The sequence below is a fragment of the Lagopus muta genome, chromosome 11 (assembly GCF_023343835.1).
Source record: "Lagopus muta isolate bLagMut1 chromosome 11, bLagMut1 primary, whole genome shotgun sequence".
NCBI lineage: Eukaryota > Metazoa > Chordata > Aves > Galliformes > Phasianidae > Lagopus > Lagopus muta.
The window spans coordinates 9,399,322-9,415,266 of NC_064443.1; the positions used below are offsets into that span (position 1 = coordinate 9,399,322).

Genomic DNA, 15,945 nt, shown 5'->3' on the forward strand with positions numbered 1-15,945 from the left:
GGCCAACAATGACCAGGCCACTTTTCTGCCTACAGAGATCACATTAGACACACAAGCTCCAAAAATACAGTGCGTGGTTTGGATTAGCGCTGCTCAGGTTGGCTGCTCTCCCTCTGGCTGCCTTCCCTTCTTCTCTGACAAACTAGACAAATAAACCCCATGATATGCACCCAACTCCTTCTCTGTTATGTCTTATCCCTGGTCCTGAACAGAATATGCCTGACACAAAATCCTGACCTTACTCTCTCATTTTACTATACATGTACTATACTCAATAAAAATCACAGGAGATATGAGCTACTGTACTTCACTATTGAGTAGTTAAAAAATAGAAAGATACAAGTCCCTTTTTAAGCCTTTTCAAAGCCTGAGGTTCATTATGAATGTTTCTTTCACAATTAAAATGCATTCCTTTCTTTTAGGTTGTTGTCTCTTTCCTTTTGTTTGCTGGGTTTTGTTTGTTTGTTTGTTTTTAAGTTTAAATAATGATAAACAGCAAAACATTATAAAACTATACATTGAAAATGAGGGAACTGATCTTTAAAAGAGCTCAGCATCTGCTCTTTCTATTCTCTCAAGAGATCAAGCCAAGAAGATTTGAGAAGTTTTTATTGCCAGATCTAAATTTTATTCCACAGGCACCGGATCAGGTCTTTAATCCTTTACTTAACCACAAAGAACTGTGCTGAGGAGTTTAATTCTTCCAAAACAACTGATAATATCCTTAAACGTCAAAAGAATACTTTCCAATATAAGCCAAATCCCGCATGTTTTGCTTTCAAGTAAATGCCACAGCAGATGCAAAACCAGTAGGATTCACTCTGATCTTTTCTAGGAAAGGGGAAAATCTCCAACAAACACAATCCATGCTTTAAAAGTGCCAGACAATTAAAGAAACAGTTTCGATACTTGTACTGAATTAAATTGCATGTGTAACATTATGTGTATGTTTAATTTATTGATTTAGGATTTGAGATTCTTATATTTTATTACCCACATATTTTAATATGTATTACAAACTGCCTTCTCACCAGGAGGCAATTTTACTAGTTACATTTCATTCTTTCCCCCCAGATACTTGCAGATTTTTCTGAACTTCCCTTCCCCACAGCATTTCAATGAGAAGGAAAGTTGGCTGAGAAGTTTAACAGAACAAAAGTAAGTTATAGCCAAGTTTCAAGGGAAAAAGCAGAGTGGAAATTGAGACATTTCACACCATCAGAAAAACTGTTCCAGAATAGGTTCCCAAGAACAGTGAAATAAAACAATTAGTTTGAAGTAGATCTCACTAACTTTGCATTATTTGACACAACTGCTACATAGTGAACTGTGACAAGGTATTCAGTGACATTCAGTGACAAGGTATTTTTCTATCACAAACCTTTAGGAAGGGGAATGGAAGAGATTTTACAAACAAGCCACGTCCAAGACGAGGCTTCTTACCTAGCATCTTAAAGGCCAGTTCTGGCCTCACTGTGTAAGTAAGGAAAATCCCAGAAGCCTCAGAAGAAGCAGGTACAGAAACAGAAGTCACATATATGTAATAGAAAATACAACAACGTCTCCTACTCACAGTACGAAACGAAAGACAATCAAGATATCATGAACTTTGGATGAGGTATGCTTTGAGGGCTGCAGAATAGAAGATGAAAGTAGTAAACAAATACCTAAAATGTCACCATGAAATTCTACATACGTGCATCTTTGTGATACTATTCAGTGGATTTTGCACCAACCTCAATTTCTGAGATTTAAATACTGAAATGTGTTCTCTGACAAGATTTCAATAGCACAACTCTGATCTTGAAAAAAACAAACAAACAAAGTCCTTAAATACACTGTCATTAGAAGTCCTCTGTGCATTGAGCTTTAATAAACAGATGAAGTAAGAACTAGTTTCAGTTAGGCTGAACTAATCATGAGGAAAAAGCTGAATTATCTGTTACAGTTTGAGTAACTATGGTGGTTTCACTACTTGAGTTATTTTATCAAACACGGGAGAACTTCTTTGTTGGTTGGGCCATAAAGCTACAGAATGTCTGCTAGAAAATGGACCAATGTTATTTAGCCAACAAAGAAGCTCGAAAAGATCTTTTCATATCATAGAAGCATATGAAGCCATGAAGCTATTCCAAATATCACACTTGGAAAATGATACTTCTTACAAGTCCATAAAGTCAGTACAGTCTGGCAGCAAACAGGCCCTTGTCAAGACAAGATCTACAATTGGCTTAAACCGATACTCATTTACCACAAGATTTGACTAGAAAACAGAAACAAGTGTCCCATTTTGTTCGTACTTGATATCTCAAGTGACCTCTTAAAAGTACATCAAAGTACCAAAACACCTGGATGACAGATCTCCAGCTACAGAGGAGCACTTCATAAACATTCTTGCCACTTTTGAGAGGTAGTACAGCAATGGTGCAAAGATGAGGGACCGTGAAGGTTGGACTCAGCATGAACATTGCTCTTCCTGTTAATGGTAACAGCTCAGTCACACCTAACAGATCAGAAACCTGACATCAAAGACGCACATCTGAGATGCACCTCCGAAGGACAGTCCATTACTGGTGGCCCACAATTTTATGACACAAGAAATAACCTTGTATTCTATTAAGCCAGACACATTCTTCAGCTGCAGTGCACAGCAAAAATCCCCAAACGATCCCCTACAGATAGGCACCAATCATTTACCAGTAAACTCAGCTCCTTAGTTGTCAAATCACTCACAAAATTCTGACAAAAGGCATTACAAAATGGCAGCACACTTTATTTTCATCTGTGTTCCAGTGAAGCTGCTAACATTCACATGACATGCAGCCTGGATCAACTTGCAATAACATTAATCACCAATTACATTAAACAGAACAGATGGAAACTTGAATATAAATTTGAAAGCAAGTTTCTGCTACTTAGAATTCCCAGGAACAACAACAAAAAGAAGTGGTCTTTGTACCTGGCTCCCACATACACGCTTTGTGACTGCTACATACCTATGGCAGCCAATCACACCCAAGACAACACTGAATTAACACTTTCAGGATACTACCAACTGATCAAGATGCAATTCTCTTGCTTTTAAGCAAGCATCCCTACAAACCAACTTCAGCCTACCTCCCTGACTTACACCCATTTACTGTGAACATGCACCCCCAACTCCTCACTTACTTCAATTTGCCCTCTTCTACAGTTTTTCACAACTTCTTGTTGCAATTCTTAGTTCCTAATCCAAAACCTCATCTCTTTAAAGGAATACCAGCATATGATCATCTGTTTTATGCAGTCTTCCACTTTTATCGTGCCTATGACTGCACAGTTCAAAACTAGAATCACTAACACTGGGCAGAAAGAAAACTACATCCCACTCATTTTACATTACTTTTCACACACATTTTTATTCCTTTAAGACAATCAGTAACAACCCAAGTCTCAGGTTTTGTCTCTTATGCATTTGTTTTGTTGGCTTTTTATGTGGTTCCTGTTCTAAAGCTTCTGTTGTCCTTTTGAACTGTAAGGAAGACAAAGATTCTTCCCCCCGCACTGAAAAGAACTCTTCCCTTTTTCAATTAATGAATGCTACAAAATACACAAAACTCACAAACTACATTCACTAAACAGAGTATACATAGCTCAATACCTTCAAATCATGAGGGCCAGATCTATCAGTAAAATAAAATGAATCAGTATTGCAGGAAAAAAAAAACATCAATCCTTAATATTTAACTCCAGGAAGTTTCATAAAAGAGAAATAAAAATGTCATAACTTGTTACAGTATATAAACTGGAAGACTGTAGAGATTGAAAGACCGCTGAAGTAATCTTAATGGACATTCAGAATTCTGCCAACACTGTGTTTTTGCTGCAGAAATCCTGGGTTCATGCTCTTCAAGGTGGATTTCAAGCGCTAGTGAGCAAATACTACTAACTCAATCGGATAGTGAACTGTTTGCTGTGTCAAAGCTTTTTGCCAAACACACATATATAATTTTTCTTTTTTTGCTGTATGGATAATCAACCCCAGATGGCAATTTACATAGGCAACAGCATAAAGGAATCCATGCACTGCTGGTGCTCTCAGCCTCAATCAGAGCAAGCACGGGCGCTTGAGAATGTCACTGTTTATTTTTAATTGCTGTGTCCCTCCTTTGTGCAGGTTCAAGCGGTCAAGGATGTCGAAGTCCATTAGTAGAACTGGAAGATGATGCCACTTCATTTGGTGAGAGGGTTCCTCAAATTTAAAAAGCAGATGGTTTGTAATGTCCCTAAATGCCCAGTGGGCACCAGCTGTCAATCTCAGTTACCATAGGGTCAGGGCAAAAAAAGGTCAGAGAGAGTCATAAACCACAATGTGTTGTGAAATGTGCTTCCTCCATTACGTTGTAGGCCTGAGAAAGGTTTGACCTTTCATAGGTATCCAAACCCAACTCTGCATGATGCTAGCAGGGGTAAGTACAACACACAATTCAAACTTACAAAAGTTGCTTCCTTTAACCGTGCCTTGGTTACCTGCACACCATAACAGTCACATTCACAAACTGCTCGTGGCAAAAAGCAAAATCCTGCTCACCACTATTATCACTCAGATATATGGCACATCTGCTATTTCACACAAGGCAGTGGAAGGGTAAGTTCATCTGCAGCAACTGAAAATAACAAACTTCGAGGCAAACTACTAATGCTATGAGAATTAAATGATCTGGCCTTTCTCTGTCAAAGACTCCTTTATCTGCTAACTTAGTCTTTCACGTCTCTAGAAATAAACAACTTACCTGTTGTTACTAAGCCCACTGAAAGACCTCAGCTTTCCACAGGCTCTCTTACAAATCCCAACTACAGAAAGTAGCAGCTCTTCCAGAACATGCTGACATCAGTTAAACTCCCCAGCAAACAAAGAGAACGTGCATCAAGCATTTCAATGCCCTCTTCTTGTCATTTCCTTTACTTGCATACATCTCAGAGAGCGCACCTACTCAGACTCCTTTGCAAGCCTTCTCATTGATGCACAAATACAAGTAACCTCACTTAAACCTTGTTCCATCCTTCAGTACATCTCGTCTTGGTAATATGTTCGTTTTGCTTTGCTGAAGTTGAGAATCTAACACACTAATTTAAGACAGCCTTCTTTCTTCTTCATTCAACTATAACAGAGCAGGTGACTTCACTGGCTGTATTAACTAAAAAAAAAATCTCCAAGTCTCTCATTATTATTAGCTCAGATTATATTTGAGTATCAGAAAAATAATGGAATAATTTCAGATTGGAGAACACTCTCTTCTTTGTTGAGCACCTCTTTCTATTAGGAAAATTGAGGGGAGTGAGAGACTCACCTTCAGGGCAGGAATCTCCACATTGTCACCAAGGCTAACAGAGCCAGAGAGAATAGTCCCTGTCATCACCGTGCCTTGACCCTTGATAGAGAAGCAGTGGTCGACTGCCATAAGGAAGTGTCCCGAGGGGTCTCTCGATGGCAGGTAAGCCTGAGACTTCAGGACCTGAATAAAAGATAAAAGCAGAACCATGCCTGGGTGAAAAGTCATGACAGCCATACAGCAAAAGGAAGGCAAGCGGATGATTGATTGAACAGGCTTGCAGCTTTACTGACTTCAAGCATCTCCCAATAAGCTCAGAACGCACCAATGTCAAATTAATTGTGCGTGCCATAGAGGAGATGCACAATTAGCAGCAGGAACAGTTCGATTTTCTGCCTTAGAAAGATTTGGTGCTGCACATTTAGCTTGGTTAGCAAAACTGTGCTGGCAACAAAGTTGCTGCCAAACTCAATATAGACACTGCAGCAAAGTAAATCAAAAAAACAACCCTGTACCCTTGTCTTCCCCCTTCCCACCTGTCCCGAAGTACAGGTTCATAGCCTATTTTGCTACTTCAGCTTTTTTGATTTAGTGCAAATTAACCTATGTAAAGATATTAGTGCCCCATCCCTGCCTCCCTCCCAGAAAAATTACTGTATTCAGATAAGTTCTCTAAGTCAACTTCTCTTTCAGATTTATGTTAGCACTTCATGAAGGATCAAGACACTAAGAAAAATACCTAATTTTTTTTTTTTAAAACAGAAATTCTTCAAGTTCGGGATTTCTGTTTTGCTGACAAATAACTTTCTTAAAATACATCATCATAGATATCAGACTTTAACAATAAAAGTGAAGTCACATACTAACAATGATTCAGAGGAGCTGGTTCATCTCTGTCTCCAATCACTTTTGATCTTTGCCTCTGTTGCAATATTCACATGTAAACTTGGCACTGCTTTTAGTGTCTGTTTTTAAGGTCAAAATCTGTAGGTTAAGTCAGAGTCCTAATGGCAGAACAATGGAGAGGGAACCTCATCAATGAGACAAAGGGCAAAACCTTGAAGCTCAATGGCAGGACTCCCATAGCATTTGCCAGCTCTACTAATACCTCCCAATGTTTATTCACAGAAGAGATGACAAGTCTGGAACAAGCTGAACCTCTCATCTACCTCAAACAGCACTCCTAAGCATCCTGCCCTTCACTGTATAAGCAACATGTCAAACAACTTATCATATAATCCATTTTTCTGAAAGCCTCAAGAATTATTCTCACAAAAATTAGAAATTCAGCACTGCTAGAACTAATGATACCTCTGAAGCATTAGCTTACTTTACAACTTTCTCTTGTTTCACGTGCATTTGATATAGTGCTGGTTACACCATTGAACAGCTTTTCCCAGGCTCTTATCTCATTTGGTTGCCAGACAAATTTTATCTTTTCCAGAAGCGCAAGGCACGCAGTAAACGAGTCACAGCATCACAGAGAAAAATGGTTTCATTCTAAGGACAGGTAGGGCTGCTCTAGAGAACAGGTTCTACACTCACTAATGCCAGAACCCCCACATATCGTCATGTTCCTACAAATGAAACTTGCCACAGGTAATCACTGGTTGTCTACCTCAGATGGTTCAAATAGAAACCTCAAATCTTGGTAAGCAGAGCGCCAAGCACTCACAATTGCAATCAAAATCAGCAAGCACGTCCCAGAAGAGTTCCTAGCTGCTTTAAATTTGGCAAGCAGTGTTTGTAAACTCATTGGATTTCACTCCTTTGTCCCTCAGCATCCCAATCCAAATACAGATCAGTCACTTCTGCACTTCCTATAGGTCTTTTGGAAGTAAATTAACTATTTGCCAAGTGTTCAAATCATCACTGATGAGTGCCAAAGAAAAGTCCAGAAGGAAATTAATTATTCTAACTGCAGAGGAGCATTTAAATGGAGTTACGAGGCCACACAGAGAATAATGAGAATTAAAACAAAATGCTGACTGCCTCCTCAGGAGTTCAGTTCTGTCCGTCCTCCACAACGAGGCATGGGTTGTTTAGAATAAAGAATCATACACTTAAACCCTCTATCATAGCACTTGTGTGAAGGAAGGAGACATTCACCTATGCATGATTTCTGAGTGCACGAATTCAAACTTTGTTGTTTTCCTAACTGTGGCGTGTAGGAAAAGGCAATGGCAGATAACCAGCTCTAAATTACCAAAAAAGACTGATGGTCATAACCTAGTTGAAGAACAAAAGTTTTGCTTACTCATCCAAGGCTTGCCAAATACTCCAAAAGGAGGGATCCTTCAGGCAGAAAGCCTTCCCTTGAGGCAGCCAGCCCTTAAATGAGGCTTAGGGAGAAGGTAGAACTGGTTCCACCCTTTCCACTTGCACAGGTGAATTGCTTTCATCTGTGCTCTCAGGGCTGGCTGTGTTCCTTCCTCAGGTGCTCAATCATTGGTTCATTTCATGACTTAGCAATTCCCATACGTGGTGTAATTCTAAAATAACACCTAGCAATGATTTGGCAGAACTTTAAAGGAATTTTTATTTATTACTCTTTGTAATTCCTGACAAATTTAAAACATTTCACCACGTGTGACAGTGGCTTCTTAAGACAGCTATTCAAAGAATTTGAAGTTAGAAAAGTAGATCCACTTTTGGGGCACAGATCTGCAACTCCTCCACTCACTGGAAGGAATCCCTGATGAATTAGGTCCCACCAAACAGACATTAAGGCAGTACTTCTTCAGTCCTAGATACTAATGCAGTGTCGCTTCAAAAGATTTAAAGGTGCTGAAGCACATTTTACAGCATTAAGTTCTTCAGCAGGTACCTCAATTAATTCAGAAACACCAAGTGGATTCTCAGACTCTGGAGCCTCCGGTCCACCAGGCTTTGCTGCAACAGCAACAATAGGACACCCAGAGAACCTGAAAGAGAGAAAGACTCCCACATTAGACCACAGATCTCTCATGTCTGTAAACCACACTGCGAAGGCAAAGCAACTGTCTCAGAATCTAATTCATCTGTTCTTTCCTCTTAGTAAATAATGGACAGTTTTATTTTATTTAATTACTGGAATTTGTGCTAATGAACTTCACCATGAAATCTTTAACTCTGTTCAACATTAGGCACAGATTCAACTTTTGAGTGACACTGAAAGCAAGACATCATTTCTGAAGCAAGGACGTATTACCCAGTTTCATCACAGTGGTTCTAAATTCAGTTTAGCTTACCTGGAGACTAACTCACTTTTCAACTTTGATTAGAACAGTTACAGTTCTGACTGTACAGTCATAACCTTCCAAACAGGAGCCAAATGCAAGATAGCACAATATCTACCTGAGTGTGCAGACAGTTTGTAAGGTTTGCAGACAGTGGAAAGGTCCAATTCTACGGACATGAAAAGTTATAAAAATCTCAAACATGCAAAGCTTCTGAAAAGAGCAGCACAGCTGACCCCACTCTAGCTTTTCTCTTGCAATGAATTCTATTCTTCAAGCCCTTAAAATTCAGCAGCTGTTTTGTTATTTTTTGAAGTCTGCTGATTGAATTTGGGACATTTGCTCCCTATAGAACACAATCTATAGTTCAGACGATCTGATAGCTTGCTTTGCCTACGTTTTGGAAAGAGAAATCAGATTATAAGTCAGGTTATTACTGCATTTTTTCAAAATTCAGGATTAACCATAATGTGGTTAATATACATATATAACACATATACATATTTGTTAAAGTAATGGAACAATAATCAACAGTAAAAAAAAATAAAAAAAGGCTTGGCTCTGAAAGATGATTCTGATTCAATAGATTCAGACTGAAAGTCGTGAGTGCTGTCAGCCTTGTGATTCCCCTTCACCCCAAATCATAGATTTCATCTCAAAAAGGGAATGAACTGCAGTAAAGAAAAAACACTAAGTTCTGTACGGTGAGCTCCTTTAGTGGCAAAAGAGAATCCAGTATATTTTCTCTGAAGCATCTGGAAACAAAGAGTAAAAATAACGTGCACTGAAAATTTCTGTGATTAACCACTGAGACTTTCAGAACTCTCATTTTCATGGAAATTCTTTAGGACAACATATTACAATAAATAAAGATTCATGCTGAACCAAATGCCTCACTCCATTTCCCCTATGCCAGAATAAACTGAAGTAATCATATACTGACATTGGAGGTACTTCCAAATATGATTAGGACCTACTGAAATTGTCACTCCACAACTTGTCAGCGGTGTTTAGACCCTGTTGAACAAAGACACAAGGTAGCAAATGCAGAACTTACAATTAAATAGAAACTCCATTCATAGGAACAGTTTGCATTTACTTACAGTATCACAAGATTAGGTCAAATTTTCAAACTATGACAAGTTACTTTCCTCTGCCTATAATAATAATCAGCAAGTAAACTAGTCCTGGAAAACACCCTATTGACAATTGTCTGTGGCCTGAGGCAGCTGTCAGACGGTCTCAGCATGCACCCTGCTGTTCAAAGTAGTTTAGAAATACAAAAACAGTTATGCGTGTATTTGGAAGTTTAAAGTTGAGTGGAAAAGAGGCTGTCAAGAAACAAAATGTGCCCGACATGCAATGCGGCAGGCACTCTGAAATCAGCCCAGGGTAGCAAAGCTTTCAAAGCATCATAAAGCACATTTATGTGCTTTATTTTCTTGCAAAAAAGGAATGTTAGTTATGGGAACAATACACAGGAGCATCCGATTAAAGAGCATTTCTAAGATCCAGAGTTCAAATGAATAATTAAAACATTACAACAGACCAGTTCTCTCCATGTGGAAGCACAGCTGATGTACATCCTTGTTTTAAAAGAGAGATGGCAGAAAGGACCTCGCATTTAACGTGTCCCATATTTCAAAAACTCACTTTCCCTTCAGTTCTGACAGTCTGCTCATTTTCAAGACATACCTGTGGGACTCATCTGTACTTCATTCCCTCAATTCTCAAAATCAAAATGTGACCTCCAAGCTATAAACCATCATAATGTTCCCTCACGACCATGGACAAAGTAACCTCTGCTTCTATTTGTATAAACCACTAAATTGTGCAACCACTATAAGAGTTTCTGTTTTATCGTCCCACCTCATAACAGCCACGTTTTCAATTGCAAATCTCCCTGCACTTTGTTCATTATTTTCCTCCATTAATTTATGCACAAAGACTGAAACACCAACCCAGCCAGTCACACTGCATTAAAGGAAACTTCAGGAACACTGTCAATCAGATTCTTGTCCATACTGATCTGTCCCAGGTAGAAGCTGTCTTTATTTCCCTACTTAGGGCAATTGCATCCTTCACCCTGGGTTAAGGAAAAGCTCCAACTCTTTCTTTTCATTCAAGCAGAAAAAGAATTCTGGAAAATAACAAAATTTACAAGCTCACAAACTAAGAAAAAGTTCTCCTTCATCCAGCCTTTCTGGCTTTGTTTTATGAAATCTGAATTCAACGCAGTCCTTTAAACTGAAAAGTTTAATCACACTAAGAAATTTCTGTGTACATACTTCCAAATCCAGGGCTGAGTTCAAATTTCTGGTAATCTTTCCTCTCTTCTCATCTACATCTATGACTCATCCAGCAGGGGCCAGACAGATGAATTCAGAAAAATGCTGAAAGTGAGATGTGGTTAAAGTATTTACGTTACAACTGTTAATGTTACTGTTAACTTACTTTGTATTTTCCAAGGTCTTCTGCATTTTCTTGGTCATCTTCTCAATGGCACTTTGTCTCTTGGCCTCCGGAAGGAGATCTATTTTGTTCAGAACTACCACCATCTTCTGGCAGGCGATCTGCCCAATCACCAAGCACTCCGCTGACTGCGTCTGCATCCCCTTCGTCACGTCGATGACGAGCATCATCAGATCGATAATCTGGGCACCTGGACAAGAACTCACAGTCAGAACTGCGGCAGCACAAAGAGGCTTGTGATCATTTTCCCAAGTAGCTTCCATAACAACTATCTGGATATGTACGTGTGCCCAGAATTATGAACAAAGTACAAATTAATGCAAGCATCGAATGCCTGGCTGTGTTTGAGAATAGGACTTGAGGAACGTAAGCCCTTATATACTCTATCAGATTATAAAAATATTCTAGCCTATGATTGTTTACATGTTCCCCCCCATTAGCAGTGCAAGGACACTACCACTGCATTTAAAAATAAGGGTCTGATCTACTACAAATCAAAGGAAATCCATAAAAGCTTTCAGTATGAAGAAGAGCTGATTTAAACCCTTCAATACATCAGCATTCACTTCCAGTTCATTTCTACATCAGTAAAAAGCATATTTCATATCACAGTCATAAACAGAACAGATTCTTAGATCTGCTTTACCTGAAAAAACTCCTAAATTTCAGGCTACTGTTAGCAATTGTGCTCATGGATTGTTTTTTAAATATTGTTTTCATGAGCTCTTTAACCTCTGACTGAAGCAACTCAAATTTCACAAATTTAACTTCACTTTCAAGGCGCTTTTGGTGAGCGTTGGGCCTTCCACTAATAGCATTCAGGAACTGCCTCACTCCAGGGAACTCAAATACTCTGAATAACCAAAACGAAGCTGCAACAAATTCAACGTAACAAAGTTTAAGTACGAAGCAGAAAAAGAAACGTAAAGCTGAACTATCAGGAAGTTACGTTAGACAAAAAACACCCAACACGTTAAGAAATGTAGTAGAAGAAATCATGTAAGACTGCAGCATTTGGAACATAAGTGCTTTTAATATTTGTCTCAAGCTTTTGATCAGAAGAACATGAAATCGATGCGACGGTTCCTTGTTCTTTTGCCCTCTCCAACCCACTTTATTTTTTTCCCAGTCTTTATAATGGCAGTCACAACAGCCAGCCTTGTTTCTAGTTCCCATGAACTCTTGGGATAGGAAATCATTCTGAGGCTGAAGTGCATGGGTGAACGAGTGGGTGGGAACGACGACAAGAAAAAAGTTATGGTTACAAATGACTATTTTCAACCTACCAAAGCTTTCATCTTGGAATAATGAATGCTAAATGTAAATAATGGATGCCTCAGAGGGCTGGCTGGCTTACGATGACATCTGCAAAGCTCCTGCACAACTTTTCAGCAGCCATTTCAAAAAACTCTCCAAGACAAACTGAAGATAAAGTTTATCTCTTCGAAAGTATTTTTATTTTCATTGTTTCAAGAATGCTATTAATTTCGAACTCGCTTAAATTATAACAGCTCTCACCAGGGCTGCACGAAAAGGCTGGGATGTTCCACGCCAGGCTGAAGCACAGAGCTGGAGAACAGCAAACAAGGGGAACCAACAGCATGAAAATTGTTCAAGTGGAACAAAACACCAAACAATCAGCATGCACGCACTGCTGTGAGTGTATCCAGCAGGGGTTGGGCTTTTTGTATGTAAAACTTAATGCCCATGTTCTGTATTAAACTACTCCGCATGGTAATTCTTCCTGCACAGACGACACCTTTAAAAATGAAAGGGAATTAGTAACTAAAATCAAACCATGACGTTAAATAACATTAATACCATAAAAAGACGGCTCATTCGTTCAGTGAAATAACAACATTGCAGCTTAAGTTTTAGCTAAGCCTTACGACTGGTAGGGCACAGCACTCCGTGCTCTGTAATGAAGTCAAAGCAACCAGATCTGATTCTGGTCCTGCAAAGGGAGGCTCGTGTGATGCATTATGTATGGTGCAGTATCTCTTCCTTCCAACAGGAGACAAAATCTGCACTGAAGCTGTTACATGCAGTTTCAGTACAAGAGCCCCTTTATCTTGAAACACTAAATTAACTGCTTTGAACACATTTGTTACAAAGCAAATACTTGTAATTGCTGTATTTATGAATCTATTAGTAACACTTGAAAAGAGCGACAAAACTCATCAGCCCTGTTGCTAGAGGGTCAAGAATGTCTACCTTGGGGCATTTCACAGCAAAGAAAAGATGAACACAGGAAAAATAACTGTACAGCCCATGGAAAAACTCCAAAACCACCAGAAAATGCATCAAAACACTCTGCGTGAAAGCATAAAACAGCCAAGGAAACAGCAACATACTCAAACTAACAAGTATACGGCTTAGCACAGCTATTGTGAGTTCTGTTTTAGTCTATAACCCATTTCCTTAGGTGCCCTTCATCCATGCATAATAGTTCATTAAACACTTAAAAGTGAAGTAACCCAGGGAGATCAAAACAAAGTATATGGGGATTCGTGGGGCAATGTCCCTAATGGTGAACGTTAACCAATCACTGAAAGGAAGGTGACTAAACCACAGCCTCAGCACGCATATAACCTCTCCAGAGCATCAAACATCTCATTCAGAACAGCTTTTCCTTTAGTATGTAAATAATCTTAGGAGATGCCTACAATGTGTTTTATTTAAATTGCAAATACGAAGTTCTCTTTCAGACTATTAAATCAATGTACCACCATGTTGGATTTTGGATAACAAAAGGAACAGTGCTCCTGAAGAATATTTCTACAGCAGTATTTCTACAGCAGAAGATTGAACTAAGAAAAGCTACAGTAAGAATGGATTATATAAATGTGTTGTGTATACAATCTGACTTGGAACGGCCTTTTAACTGAAGCTTAAAAATATTACAGCCATACCAAGTAGAGGCTCCACAACCAAGAAGAACAAAACCAGGTGATGATATCACACCATAAACCTGCACTATCTGACCACAGAAGGCCTGCCATGGGCCCTCTGTGTCAAACGGAACAAAAGGAAGTGAAGCACATTTTCTCTCAAAGCAGGACAGAGTATCATCCTACACTGTCACGATGAGGAACAGTCAATGCTTTCATCCTGCACCCTCAAAGCAGGTAAGCAGGACTGGAAATCAACCTGAATGAAGGAGAGACACATGCAAAGGATGAGTCTGCATACAAGGAATCACAGCAGTAAGAAAAACTTCATTGCACTTAAGTAGGTGACATAGAATCTACAATTCAGCTGAATTAAGATATTCAAATGACCTCTCTATAGGGAAAAAAAACCAGACACGTGTTTCATCTGTGAAAGTGGTGTTGAAGAGCATTAAGGAAGACAGTTCTCATGAAGTATGATTTCTCACTCAGTTTGAAAACCATCCACCATCAGGGTATCCTTCTTGTGATGACAGCACTCGGCTACAGCCCTGCCAGAAGGAAGTGAAACAAACTAGTTGTCACCAGAAAACACAAGGGAGAAGGAAAGATGGGAATTATATTGCACAATAAGAAGCTAAACCACAGTGGAAAAACAAAGTAAAGAAGTAGATGGTCTGCTGAGTGAAGGAAAACAAACACAAAGATAACACAAACAGAGGGAGTTTGGGTGACAGCCAGATACGGGGACAAGCAATAAGACTGGCAGCACTGCATCAGAGAACAGCCTGCAAGAGCTGTACCAGCTGGACTCGGGGGCACCAGCACTCATCTATACCACAACACTGACAAGAATCACACAACTAAGAAGTTAACAAAATATTTTCAGAGAAGAGAAAGAAAATGACTACCCTAGCTTTGAATACTCAAGTCCAATCCACTCTGGCTTCTGAATTTGGGGGAATATCTGACTGCGATCATCATCAAGGAAGTAACTCCTTACTGCCACTGCTTGCACATCAAATAGGATCCATGCTGCCAGCAGGACCACAGGCAAGCCCCCACATCAGGCTGTATTCCTGTCTGGCACAGTGGGCTCCTGAGTAGGCTTTCACAATGTGAATGCCTTATTGTTTCAGAAAGCCAAAACCAAAAAGTATTAAAACCAGATCTGTCATACCGTATTCACAGGGAAACATTACAGGAGTACCCAATCCATAGACTGTACTTTTTATAAACTGCAAAGCACTGCAATTGCTGTGTTTATTTTGGCATAGAATATCACATCTGACATGGCAAATCCCTTTCAGCCTCTGTCATAGAAGCCGTAGCAATTCTGCAAGTTCAGGAACTCAAAAACCTTCCTGTTAGTGCAACCTGCTGCACACACCTGTATGTTACCTGTATATTTGAGCTCCAGTATTGAGCTGCATGGAGATGGAGCCCTACAGCACATTCCCAACAAATTAACAAAGGCATTTTGAAGCCTAAGTGATGGGGGGGGGGGGGGGGGAGAGGGGAATAAATAAATACAACACTGTCAATTACCTCCTCTATATGTGCACACTACACTCACATTTGTTATAAACTGCAAGCACTAAATTAACTGGCAATTTCAGTATCGCTGAAAAAGAAAAAACTTGAAGACATCTAGGACAGTTTGAATGGTTTTTCTCAACAAATGCAGATTAAGAATATTATTTAAAACCACTACTACTTCAGCAAGCAGAAGCTCAGTACTACATTAGATTCCCCATCATCTATCCCTACAAAGCCAAATAGACTGCAGTCAGACCCAGGCAGTGCAGAGCAGGACAGAAGGGGTCCCAGTGTGAGCCAGCACAGGGTCCCATGTGCACATGGGCACCAAACCTGAGCACAGCTGACTCGGGACTGTAAGCTACTGCATCCTTCTCCATTTGTCGTCATCTCTGTAGCTGACTTTGCAGCAGCAGTCCAACTCCTGTTTGCAGACACCGAAAGGAAGCAGAAAGCGGAATTTGAAATGTAAAAATAAAATAATTGTGGGCCATGGGCTATAATTTGATTTCA

General features: G+C 39.5%; 1 protein-coding gene across 2 annotated transcripts in view; it reads right to left on the minus strand.

Annotated features, from left to right (window-relative positions):
* Window positions 1-15,945, minus strand: part of EEFSEC (eukaryotic elongation factor, selenocysteine-tRNA specific) — a 113,279-nt gene that overhangs the window by 72,218 nt on the left and 25,116 nt on the right. The window contains exons 1-4 of one of the 2 annotated variants that reach the window (XM_048957075.1): window positions 12,521-12,620; window positions 10,985-11,192; window positions 8,140-8,236; window positions 5,331-5,495 (exon numbers count right to left, since the gene is read on the minus strand). In XM_048957075.1, the coding sequence (XP_048813032.1) occupies window positions 5,331-5,495; window positions 8,140-8,236; window positions 10,985-11,192; window positions 12,521-12,605 (555 nt within the window). In that variant the 5' untranslated portion in view covers window positions 12,606-12,620. Of the gene's footprint in view, window positions 1-5,330; window positions 5,496-8,139; window positions 8,237-10,984; window positions 11,193-12,520; window positions 12,621-15,945 lie in introns of those variants that run through there. The other variant, XM_048957074.1, reaches the window with a different exon arrangement.